This window comes from Pipistrellus kuhlii, unplaced genomic scaffold (genome assembly GCF_014108245.1).
Source record: "Pipistrellus kuhlii isolate mPipKuh1 unplaced genomic scaffold, mPipKuh1.p scaffold_m20_p_14, whole genome shotgun sequence".
Classification (NCBI taxonomy): domain Eukaryota; kingdom Metazoa; phylum Chordata; class Mammalia; order Chiroptera; family Vespertilionidae; genus Pipistrellus; species Pipistrellus kuhlii.
The window spans coordinates 47,363,152-47,376,153 of NW_023425449.1; the positions used below are offsets into that span (position 1 = coordinate 47,363,152).

Below are 13,002 nucleotides of genomic sequence, written 5' to 3' on the forward strand. Positions count from 1 at the left end.
GGCACGTTTCGGTGCCTGTTGATGAGGGACCCTGGGTAGGGCCAGCAGGCTGTGCCGTGACCAGACGCTGTGTCAGGCGCTGTGCCTGTACCGTGTGAGCGCCGGCTGGCAGTTTGGTGGGCAGGTGCTCAGAGGAAGGCGTGTGTTAGGCATGACAGGTAAGTAAATAGCTGTGTGTTATACTGGGCATTTTGTAGGGAATTGTAGCAAATAAAGTCGTGTGAGAGAATAACCAGTGGAATGTGAGAATAATGGCATTGGATGCTGTGCCGCTGGCTGTACCCTCGCTGAACGGAAAGACCAGTGTATTCCTTAGTGATGCCACCTTCGGCCGTTTCCAGAATGCGAGCTGAAACGGTGGTTTTATCCAGGCCGGTGGCTCGGATTCTTGGAGTATCGTCCCAAACTCCAAAAGGTCACTGGCTCTATTCTTAAGTCGGCACATGCCTAGGGGGTGGGTTCGGTCCCCAATTGGGGTGCATAGAGGAAGTAATCGATGTTTCTCTCTAAAATCCATAAAATGGTGGTTTCACGTTTACTTCCAACTAGTGAAGACGCAGAGCTGCTGTGGCGTCTGGCGCGGGCCTCCCGGGACCTGGCCCAGCTCGGCGGGACCTCGGCGGAGGAGAAGAAGGCGCTGGTGTACGAGGCGCTGGGGTACGCCCAGCGAGCGCTGGACAAGGACCACGCGAGCTCTGCGGCTCACAAGGTGAGGCCCTGCGGTCACGGCGGCTGCCTCGTCCTGAGGGCCCGCTGTCTGCTGGCCTGTCCCTGGTCTCCACAGGAGGAGCCGCCTCCCCCGTACATAGAGAGGGACTCCCGGGCTTTTCTTCCCTCTGGAGCACCTCCTCCGAGAGTGCGTGGTGAGGCCTCTGGGTGTGCCCTGTGGGCACCATGGGAGCTGTTCCATGTGTCCCTGGATCTCAGCTCCCAGGAGTGCAAGCACCTGACAGGTCTCCCATTCCCTCACGCTCCGTTTCCGTCTGGGCCGCTTCTCACACGGACCCGCCAGCTCTGCCTCTCGTGCCCGGCCCAGCAGAGGCCCAGTGACGCTGGGACACGGGGCGTTGGTGTTTGCATGAGGATGTCACTCGATCACATCAGGTGTCCCAGTGGAGCCGCAGGCCATTTCTCAGTGCCTCCTTTTGGGGCTGGCCCCTCCTTTTTCCCCATCTCCGCCCTCCAATTCAGGGAAAACAGATATAATTATTTTAAATTTGTCAAGACTTCTTTTGTGGCCCAGAACCAGTCCGTTCATGTTACAAATAACATTCTTTATCCATTTCTGTCTATTGTTGGACACGGGTTGCTTCCATACCTCTTTTTTTAAAATATACATATTTCTTATTGATTTCCTAGAGAGGAAGGGAGAGAGAGAGATAGAAACATCAATGAGGGGAGAGAGCTGAAACCGGTTTGGCTCAGTGGATAGAGCGTCGGCCTGCGGACTGAAGGGTCCCAGGTTTGGTTCCAGTCAAGGCCATGTACCTTGGTTGCAGGCGCATCCCCAGTAGGGGGTGTGCAAGAGGCAGCTGATGGATAATTCTTCTAACTCTCTATCCCTCTCTTTTCCTCTCTGTAAAAAAATCAATAAAATATATATATTTTTAAAAATGAGAGAGAATCATTGACTGTCTCCTGCACACTCCCCACCGGGGACTGAGCCCACAACCTGGGCATGTGCCCTGACCAGGAATTGAACCGTGACCTCCTGGTTCATAATTCGACACTCAACCATGGAGCCATACCGGTCAGGCTTCCATATCTTTTTGATGCTACTGTAATTGGAATTGTTTTCTGAGTTTCACTTTCCTATTCCTTGCTAGTGTATAGGAATGCAGTTGGTGTTTACATATTGATTTTATATCCTGTAGCTTTGCTGAACTCATTTATTGGGGATTCTTTAGGGTTTTGTAAGATCCCGTCATCTATAGAGAGAGAGTTGTGCTTTCTTTCGTTTCTCTGTCCTCCCGGTTCCCTGGCCAGAGCTCCCGCACGGTGTTCCTGATGGGAAGCCACGAGGCTCACTTGTCTCCCAGGTGTCTCTGCTGCCTACTGTGTGGCATCTTGAGAGTCATTATTTCTTATATTTTGTCTGTGTTTTTTTTGTTTTTGTTTTTTTTTTTTTTTAGGCAAGAAAGTAAGTATTACTCCTTCTTGGCTAGAATATCCATTTAAAAGTTTTTTTTTAATTTTTTTAAATAATGTAAACTCAATATAGACAATTGACATTTTGGAAATTAAAAAAAAGAATACAGCCCAGCTGGTGTAGCTTAGTGGTTAAGCATCAACCTATGAACCTGGAAGCCATGGTTCGATTCCCAGGCAGGGCAAGTGCCCAGGTTTTGAGCTTGATCCCCAGGAGAGCTGCACAGGGGCAGCCCATCAGTGACTCTCCTCATCATTGATGTTTCTATTTCTCCCTCTCCCTTCCTCTCTGAAACCAATAAAAAATTTTTAAGAAAAAAGTTCTTGAATGGCCTATCATACATATATCATATACCGTATTTTTCGGACCATAAGACGCTCCGGACCATAAGACGCACCAGTTTTTAGAGAAGGGAAATGAAGAAAAAAAGATTCTGAAACAAATAGTGTCCTAAAATATTTTATGTGCATTAAAACCCAACATCACAGTCATAAACACATGTAATCAACCCTGTAAAGTAAACAGCAGCATTTAGAACCATTTTAGAGCCGGGCAAGCACACAGAGACCACACAGAGCCGGGCAAGTAAAAAAACTTTTTTTTTAAAAGTATATGTGTAGGCTATATTTGGACCATAAGACGCAGGGACTTTTTCCCCCCACTTCTGGGGGAAAAAAAGTGCGTCTTATGGTCCGAAAAATACGGTACATTTATATAATATATGTTATACGTGCTATATGTATTATATATGTTATCTATCTAACATATATGTTATATATGTTAACCAGATCAAATATATACTTTTAAAAAATAAATCTTTATTGTTCATATTAAAAAAGAAAAAGAAAAAGAGTACAAATATAGAAATAAAATCGTCAAGATCACACCTCCTGCCATCATCTCTGGCTAGTTGGTATTCGCTGTGAGTCATAAGACGCAGCCTCACTGGGGGGAGGTCTGCTGTGCGTGTAGGTGACAGTGGGTGCCCGAGAGAAGGGGGTTGTGTTCTGAGCCCTGACATCTGGGAGCAAGTCAGCAGCGTCACCTGGGTTCTTGGGTCTGCCTGGTTTGTGTGTGTGTGTGTGTTTTAACATTACTTGTTTATTGATAATAAGCATTGAAAGATACAAAATATTTTGGTGGAGAGAAATTCTAAACAGAAGTTTGAGCGTTAAAATTATTAAAATCCTACAGAAATAAGCTCAAACAGGAATGGGTATTTATATTGGAACCTGTTGTATTCCACAGACCTGAGGCAGGGCGTTCAGACTGCAGGAAGCCCGGGCTCGGTGGCTCCGAGGCTGCCAGCCCTCGACTTGGTTCACTGCAGGTCGCGTCCGTGACCCCGGGCACTGGGTGTGCGGAGACCCCGAGGCACTGGGAGTGGGGTGTGGGGTCCTGGGTTTCTCTCCTGGGCAGATGCTCTGGTGTTGCGTCCGGTCCTGTTGTCCAAGCCTGACGGGACCCATGGTTGGCAGGAGCGCTGTGCGGACAGGGACCGTGCCGACGGGGGAGGCAGCACCCAGAACAAGGGACGAGGAAGGAAGATGATAGTGGATCTTGGATTTTTCGAAATTCGTAACTCAGACCATTGCCGTGAATCACTACGGTGTTGTGTTGTCGACCATCCCGGGGATTTGCTGTCTCTGCCCTGTGCCTGTCCAGGACACACACGGCCAGTTTCTCCTGGAGCCCCGAGCCCATCCACTTCGCTGCCTGTCCCATGTTCCCAGCCCGGTGCTGACGCGCAGTAACTGTTGTTGAATGAGGAATGAGTACTCAGTTTACCCTGTGTGGCATGGACCAGTATTAAGCGTTGTTATCCTTACACCGCTTTCTGTTTCTAGTGGTGTGCCATCTGCATCAGTGACGTGGGAGATTACGAAGGCATCAAGGCTAAAATCGCAAACGCCTACGTCATCAAGGAGCACTTTGAGGTACCAGTGAGCTGGGCAGGCGTGGGTTTTCTGGGTGGTGGTTCCCTGTGGCAGCTGCTGAGACTAGCGGGCCTCGGAGAGGCGCAGCTGAGGTCTGGCAGCACCGTGCTCTGTGCCGGGTGCGGCGGACTCCCGCGGGCTGTGCTCACCGGCCCCTGCAGGGACGGGTGTGCGGGCGGCCTGTCTCCGATGGTGTTTGTTACTTTACCGCATGGCTGCTGGCTTCCAGGAGTGGGCGGCCCAGGGAGAGTCCGTGTGCAAATCTGCCTCACACCTGGTAATACCCGGCGAGCCACACAAGTCCTGTGGCCAAGGCCAGTCTGGGGGAGTGTGGTCTCTCCTAACAGTCCAGCGTCGCAGCCTCTGCATAGGGACAGCCCCGTGTGCGCTGTGAGCTCTGGGTGTGCTCACATCGCCCTGGCGTTAGTGCAGCATCACCGAGAGTGCTTCCTCGGCTCTCCACGCCTCTCTTCCACGGTGCACGTGCGCGACTCCATCGCCCTCCCGACACGGGCCCTGGTGCAGCATGCTCCTCTCTCCCATGGTATTCCAGACCGTCTCACATACAGAGGAGGCTGGGTGGGGAAACACGTGCAGGGGTAATGGCAGGTAGGCTGGGCAGCAGCTTTCTGAATTTATGGCCATAGACTCAGCTTCTAGGTTTTCTGATGACTAGTTGACAAGAAGGTTGGATGGGAAGTCAGGAGACCTAGCTTCTTCAGGCATCAGTAGTATGTGTGCATGCGTTTCAACTTACTAGGTCTTTTTCACATTTTAAGTCTTTGAAATCAGACTGCATTGTGTAGTCAGTGGTATCTCATACTTGCTTTGTAGTCTTAGTGGGATGTAAGATAGTGTGATGGTGTCTTAGATGCAGTGACTGTGGCATCTTCCTAATGCCACATCTCAGTTACTCTGCCTTGGTGTGTAGAAACACATGACAGGGAACTGCCAATGGAATAGTGAAAAAGCACAGAAAATATATTAATCCTTCACTCTAAACTTCATGAAGGCTATAATTTTTTAAAATTCAGTGTTTTTTATTAGCTTTTTAAATGTATGTTAAGTGTGTTTTAAAATGACAGTGTTTAGTGTTTACTATTTGTACTATTTTTTCAGATTCTGTATTTACCTAAGTCAGAAGGAGTGCCATCATTGGGGTTTTGAAGACACTTAGGTTAACCTGGAGGGCTGCTGGGAGAAGCCGGTGAGAGGTGGGCTCTGGTGCCCAGGGCAGGGGGGGAGGCTGGCTTCTCGCTAGGCCTGCCCGGTTCTGAGCAGGAAGAGAAGACAGTGACTGAGCTGGCTTTTGTAGGGCTCGGTGTTCTGGTGGACTCGGACAGGGAAAGAGCTTGGGGTAGAAGTTGTCTATACGTCAGTTGTGTTTTGCTGGAACGTATCACTGTATTAAGGGAAAGCAGTTTTTAACCACATCAGTGAGCCGGAGCCCTGCCCGCGCACACTGTCCGCCTCGCTCTGGGACCTCTGCCGCTGCCATGCCTGGACCTGAGAAAAGGAAACGGTGGCGACGGGAGACACTCTGTGCCAGCGCCTCTGTGACGGCCATGTCACTGTCACCACAGCCCCAAAGGGAAGTGCACTGTCTCAGTTCTCTGAAAGTAAACCCAGGCGGGAATGTAGAAACATCCCGAGGCCAAGCGGTTAGGAGGCGTGAGCTGCGGTTGGAGCCCGGGAGTCTGGCTCAGAGCCACACCGGCCGCAGTGCAGAGACGTGAATGTGCGTGTCACACCGGCCGCAGTGCAGAGAGGTGGATGTGCGTGTCACACCGGCCGCAGTGCAGAGAGGTGAATGTGCGTGTCACACCGGCCGCAGTGCAGAGAGGTGAATGTGCGTGTCACACCGGCCGGAATGTGCGTGTCACACCGGCCGCAGTGCAGAGAGGTGGATGTGCATGTCACACCGGCCGCAGTGCAGAGAGGTGGATGTGCGTGTCACACCGGCCGCAGTGCAGAGAGGTGGATGTGTGTGTCACACCGGCCGCAGTGCAGAGAGGTGGATGTGCGTGTCACACCGGCCGCAGTGCAGAGACGTGAATGTGCGTGTCTCACACCTGCATGAGCGCAATGGTGCGGGTGTGCACAGAGCGTAGCTAGGCAGTCCCGCTTGTAAAAAGGGTCTTTTGTTTTTAATGGCACTACATCAAACTCTGAAATTTCCTTAGCAGTATTCAACAAAACAATGTATAAAGGAGTAATTTCGTTAAGTCGTTGTCATTTATACTTTACGTTAACTCACACGGAGCTGTCACGTGTAAATAGAAGTGAGGGACACTTTCCTGACATAGTTTACCTGGTGCTTCCGCAGTAAACAAGTAAAGTTCTTATTGCTGCTTAGAAAGCAAGTGATTGATTTTCTCATTTCTTGTTAGAAAGCAATTGAATTGAACCCTAAAGATGCTACCTCGATTCACCTAATGGGCATTTGGTAAGAAAATTTCTTTGAATAAATATTTCAGTGGTATGTAGTATGATCTTATTTTGTAGAGTATAAAAAATCAAGATGTAAGCTATTTTAAAATGTTACTTGGTAGTCAGGAGTGCTTAATCCATTAAATCAACCAGCAGCTGTGCGTGTAGTTAGAAAACATAAGTTTGACTGTGATCCTGTTAGATGTAATTACTTGGATCACTTAGCAACAGGTGCACGGTCCCCCCTCATCCCTGCGCACGTCCGTCCAGCGCCCCAGGGCGGCCTGACACGCAGGAGGTGCCCAGCCCTGAGCATGTGCCTTCTCCTGCCCACGCCTCCCCCAGGAGGCTCCAGGGCTTCCTGTGCTGCTGTCCACCTGTGACCACAAGTTCCCGAGCAGTGTCAGTCACTCCCTGCCTGACTCGTTGTGGATGTGAGCCTGTAGGTTATGTCCAGTACACGCTGCTTAAACAGACAGCACGGGAGTACTTGTGTGTCTGTTAAGATGCTTGATTGTCTTGAAGAGAAAATAGGTGCAGTTCGATTTGTAAACTTTTCCCTGCCCCAGGTGCTACACGTTTGCTGAAATGCCCTGGTACCAGAGGAGAATTGCCAACATGCTGTTTGCAGCCCCTCCCAGCTCCACCTACGAGGAGGTGAGTTCTGACCTCCGGGGGGAGGGGGTATTCGTCAGGGCGGCCACAAGACCTTCACTGTGTCCTTCACTGTGTCCGTGACTCTGGGTTGATTTCTCCAGGGGGCGCTCGTGATGCCCGAGGCAAACAGCTGCCCTGTCTTCTGTTGAAGCTTGTGCCGGCGTGAATCCCAAACAGCGGGAAGCACAGCGCCGGCTCCGCAGCATGCTGTGGGGACAAGGTCTCTGTTCGTCCTTTCCCTGCCAGGCCGGGAAAAAAGAAATTCTTACTGATTTCAGAGAGGAAGGATAGGGAGAGAGAGAGAAACTTCAGTGATGAGAGCGCATCACTGACCGGCTGCCTCCTGTCGGCCCCCCACGGGGATCCAGCCCACAACCTGGGCATGTTCCCTGACCGGGAACCAAACATGACCCACTGAGCAACACTAGCTGGGCTCCATAACGTTTTTGTAAGTGCTGTTGAAAGGATGTTGAGGGGGATTTCTGGGAAAACTTTTTATTAAAAGTTAATGGCATAGCATTCTCAGGTTTCTTTCTTTCTTTTGTGTGTGTGTTTTTAAATATACTTTATTGATTTTTTACAGAGAGGAGGGAGCTGGTGAAGGATAGAGAGTTAGAAACATCGATGAAAAACATTGATCAGCTGCCTCCTGCATGCCCCCTACTGGGGATGTGCCCATAACTAAGGTACATGCCCTTGACCCGAATCAAACCTGGGACCCTTCAGTCCACAGGCTGATGCTCTATCCACTGAGTAGAGCCAGTTAGGGGTGGGCAAACGTTTTGGGTTTGCTTATGAAAAAACGTTCCGAGTGAGTAACAGGCCATGAAATGGCTTTCTGAATCCTCGTCATTGTGAGGGCCGCTGCTTTCCTGACAGCTGTGCTGGTTCCGATGTCAGGTGCACAGAGGTGTGTAATTGCACAACTGGGAAATGCCTATTGTTATTAAAAACTGTGCATTCTGAGAGAAAAGATACTCTGCTCTAGCAGACAGTAGTTTTTAAGAAATCAATTGGCAGGAAGTGTATTATAAAAACTGTGTAAGTGAGTCATAAAGAATTAGCCCTTTTAGACTCACAGTAGCATTTTAGCCCGGATGCCATAACACTACAACTGAACAGCAGGGACCTGAGCAGCTGCAGCTCCCAGTGCCTCCAGCCCAGTGCGCCAGCACACCCACGTGAGCACAGTCACTGGTCAGGGGGCTGCGGATCAGGGGGCGGTGGATGGGGGGTGGGGCTGCGGATCAGGGGGCGGTGGTTGGGGTGGGGCTGCGGATCAGGGGGGCGGTGGTTGGGGGTTGGGGCTGTGGATCAGGGGAGGCGGTGGATGGGGGTTGGGGCTGCGGATCAGGGGGGGCGGTAGATGGGGGGTGGGGCTGTGGATCAGGGGGCGGTGGTTGGGGGTGGGGCTGCGGATCAGGGGGGGCTGTAGATGGGGGGTGGGGCTGTGGATCAGGGGGCGGTGGTTGGGGTGGGGCCGCGGATCAGGGGGCGGTGGTTGGGGGTTGGGGCTGTGGATCAGGGGAGGTGGTGGATGGGGGGTGGGGCTGCGGATCAGGGGGGCGGTGGTTGGGGGTTGGGGCTGTGGATCAGGGGAGGCGGTGGACGGGGGGTGGGGCTGCGGATCAGGGGGGGCGGTAGATGGGGGGGTGGGGCTGTGGATCAGGGGGCGGTGGTTGGGGGTGGGGCTGCGGATCAGGGGGGGGCGGTAGATGGGGGGTGGGGCTGTGGATCAGGGGGCGGTGGTTGGGGTGGGGCCGCGGATCAGGGGGCGGTGGTTGGGGGTGGGGCTGCGGATCAGGGGGCTACAGATCAGCGGGCTACAACACTGGGGACCCAGCTCCAAGCCCAGAGCTTGGCCTCAGGGCTGCAGCTGTGGCTGCGCTGCCCAGCGGGGAGCCCCACAATCTGCTGCACAGACCCAGGAGAGCCAGCAGGCCCTGGGACAGCCTGGGAGAGGCCTGGCTTGGCGCCCTTCACTCTTTGGGGAGGGCCCCGTGGACGGGAGTTGGGGGCCAGGTGTGACAGCGATCAGTGTTTGAAGAGGGAGCCTGCAGCCCCGTGAACGTTCTCGCCCAACGAAGCCCGGCTCCTCCCTGCACTCGGCCCTGCCAGAGGGCCTGCAGGCCTACGTGGCCGCTGCCCACACACCCTGGAGCCTGCAGTCCCACTGGACCATGAGCCATGTCTGAGCCACTCTGAGGCGGAGCCCACGTCCCCTCTTTAAAGTTGTCATTTTTGCTGATCGGACCTTTGCTTTCTGAGGCGTAGAAGCCAGGACAGTGGGCACAGTGGATCCCCTCGGCTCCGAGGGCTTCATTCAGGGAAGGTTTTTCCACACCCCCCACCCCCACCCCCACCCCGGGCACCACTCGCCTTGGCCTGCGGGAGCGGCAGTCACTGCCAGGCATGGCCCCAAAGCTGCTCCTGCCCCTCGCTCTGCCTCCCCCGCTCCCCAAGCCCCGTGCAGCCTGTGGCCAGCCCCGCCGAGGGTTGGCTGGTGCCCCGGCGCCCGCCCCAGGGCCTCCCCAGAACCAGACAGGACCAGGCAGCAAGGAGGTGAGGATCCTGAGCAGCGAGAACTTACCTGTAGGGATGTTTGTGCAGACATTTTACACAACTTCCACTTCAAAACTGAATCGGAAAGCATAGCTTGTGCTCCAGAGAGCAATGCTTCGGCGGACCCCGAGGTCACCGTGGAGGCTAGAACCAAAGCTACATGACAGCAAGTGTAGGCGAGGATGTGGACAAGCCCTCACCCTCACCTGCTGTCGGAATGGAAGTGATGCGGCCGCTCCTCCAGTGATTAATGTCAGCCACATGGGGCCCTGCAACCCGCCTCTCAGAAGTATACACCCAAGTGAGGCAGCCGGTCACCAGACGCCCATTGTGTGTGGTCCCATTCCCATGAAATGTTTGAACAGCAGAGTGCAGATCGGGGGAGGGGAAGGGCGCGCAGGCAGCTAGATGGGTAGGGTGGCATGGGTTTCTTCTAGAAGCAATACAATGTTCTAAAAGTGACTGGTGGTGCCTTGGCTGGTGTGGCTCAGTGGATAGAGCATCAGCCTGCAAACTGCAGGGTCCCGAGTTCAATTCTGGTCAAGGGCACATGCCCGGGTCATGGGCTTGATCCCCAGTAGGGGGCGTGCAGGAGGCAGCTGATCCATGATTCTCTATCACTGATGTTTCTCCCCCTCTCCCTTCCTCTCTGAAATCAATCAATCAATCTATCTACCCGTGCTAATAAAAGGGTAACATGCTAATTAGACCAGGTGACCTTCTGGACAAAGCCATGGTGGCAGGGCAGAGGCATTTAGGGGCGATAAGGCTAGGAGGGGAAGGGCAGTTGGGGGCAAGCAGGTTGGCAGGGGCAATTGGGGGCGAGCAGGTCAGCAAGGGAGATGGCAGTTGGGGGTGAGAAGGCCAGTGGGGGGTGCGATTGGGGTGAGCAGGCTGGCATGCAGAGTGGTTAGGGTTGATCACGCAGGCAGGTGAGCGATTATGAGCCAGCAGTCCCAGATTTTGAGATTGATGTCTGACAGCCAATTTAGGCCCAATCCCTAAACTGGTAATCGGACATCCCTCGAGGGTACAGGTCGGGCTGAGGGACACCCCCCACCTGTGCATGAATTTCGTGCACCAGGCCACTTGTTTCAATAATATACTAATTTAAAAACTCCCTGGTACAACCAGTGTGTCACCAAGAAAATGCAGCTTCGGATTTGTTTAATTTCCAGGGTGCCCTGCTGGGACTGGAGAGAGGAGAGCCAGCTGCCCGCGGCTGCCTTCCCCTGCGCGAGGCTGTGCGGACGCAGGGCTGGCCGGGAACCTGGGGCTCGCGGGCACGCGCTCCGTGCTCAGGGCCTTGAGTGCTATGTGACGCTCACTGTTGATGAATGGGCCATTATTTTAAGGGGTTTTCATTGACTTCCTTGCTTATATGTAATACAGGAATAGAGTTTGAGAAGATTTTTAAATACTGAATCTATTTTAATCCTTACATATGTTTGCATTCTTTGTTTTTACAGGCCTTAGGCTACTTTCAAAAGGCAGAGCAAGGTAAAGTATTTTTTACTTTAGATACTAATACATTTAAAATTATGTGACTGCTTTTATATAAACAGAGGCCTGTGCACTTGGGGGTGTGTGGGTGAGGGGGGAGGAGTTGTCTCTCAGCCCGGCCTGCGTCCCCTTGCGATCCGGGCTCCCCCCGGGGATGTCTGCCCTTTGGCGTAGGCCTGCTCCCCGCCGGGATTGGGCCTCGGCCAGCAGTTGGAAATCCCTCTCGCAGTCCAGGTCCCCTTGTCCTCACCGCCTGCCTGCTTGCTGCTCCTTAGTGATGCCACAGAGGTGGCAGCGGCTCCCGCCACCACTGCTGTGCTCGCCAGCTGTGAGCCCGGCTTCTGGCTGAGCAGCGCTCTCCCTGTGGGAGCGCACTGACCACCAGGGGCAGCTCCATTGAATGTCTGCCCCCTGGTGGTCAGTGCTCATCATAGCAACTGGTCGTTCTGGTTGTTCCGCTGTAACATTCACTGACGCTTTTATTGTATAGACTAGAGGCCTGGTGCGTGAAATTCGTGCACAGGAGGTGGTGTCCCTCAGCATAGACTGCTCCCTCCAATCTGGGACCCCTCAAGGGATGTCCGACTGCCCATTTAGACCCGATCCCAGTGGAATTGAGCCTAAACAGGCAGTCAGACATCCCTCTCACAATTCAGGACTGCTAGCTCCTATTGCTCACATACCTGCCTTCCTGATTGCCCCTAACCACTTCTGCCTGCCAGCCTGATAACCCCCTGCCAGCCTGATTGATGCCAAATTGCTCCCCTGCCTACCTGTTTGCCCCTAACTGCCCTCTCCTGCAGGCCTGGGAGCCTCCAAATGCCTTCCCTGTAGGCCTGGTCACCCCCAACTTCCCTCTTCTGCCAGCCTGGTCACCCCTAATTGCCCTTCTCTGCAGGCTTGATCGCCTCCAACTGCCCTCCCTTACAGGCCTGGGTACCCTCCCCCCCCCCGCTAACTGCACTTTCCTGCAGGCCTGGTCACCCCCAACTTCCCTCCTCTGCCAGCCTGGTCACCCCTAACTGCCCTCCACTACAGGCTTGATCATCCACAACTTCCCTCCCTTGCAGGCCTGGTTCCTCCCAACTGCCCTCTCCTGCTGGCCATCTTGTGTCCACATGGGGGCAGTCATCTTTGACCACATGGGGGCAGCCATCTTGTGTGTTGGAGTGACGGTCACTTTGCATATTACTATTTTATTAGATAGGTTAGAGGCCTAATGCATGGGTAGGGGCCAACTGGTTTGCCCTGAAAGGTGTCCCGGATCCGGGTGGGGGTTCCTGTGTGGTGTGGGGCGGCCTGGGCAAGGGGCCTGTGGTGGTTTGCAGGCTGGCCACACCCCCCGGTGACTGAAGCGGAGGCCCTGGAATTTATTTATCTTCTATAATTGAAACTGTAGCGTTGAGTGGAGCCAAGCCTCCTGCTCACTCTATGCCTGCTGCCATTTCTGTTGGGATTTATTTATCTTCTATAATTGAAACTTTGTAGCCTTAAGCAGAGGCCAAGGCAGGCCAGGGCAGTCAAAAAGCTTGGCTTCCTCCATTGCCGGGGAAACCCAAACCGCCTCCTCTCCTTGGCCGCAGCAGCTTGGTTGGGTTAATTTGCATGCTTGCTCCTGATTGGATGGTGGGTGTGGCTTGTGAGTATGGTCAATTTGCATATTATCTTTTTATTAGATAGGAAGGATAGGCATTTTAAAACAAAAATACTGTATCTTGACACACTTTTGTGCTAGGCATTATCAAACAGTCTAAAGGTTTTATT

General features: G+C 53.1%; 1 protein-coding gene across 2 annotated transcripts in view; it reads left to right on the forward strand.

Annotated features, from left to right (window-relative positions):
* Positions 1 to 13,002, forward strand: part of RMDN1 (regulator of microtubule dynamics 1) — a 32,559-nt gene that overhangs the window by 17,118 nt on the left and 2,439 nt on the right. For both annotated transcript variants that reach the window (XM_036437351.2, XM_036437350.2), the window contains exons 4-8: positions 550 to 709; positions 3,997 to 4,086; positions 6,477 to 6,532; positions 7,086 to 7,173; positions 11,205 to 11,235. In XM_036437351.2, the coding sequence (XP_036293244.1) occupies positions 550 to 709; positions 3,997 to 4,086; positions 6,477 to 6,532; positions 7,086 to 7,173; positions 11,205 to 11,235 (425 nt within the window). The remainder of the gene's footprint in view (positions 1 to 549; positions 710 to 3,996; positions 4,087 to 6,476; positions 6,533 to 7,085; positions 7,174 to 11,204; positions 11,236 to 13,002) is intronic.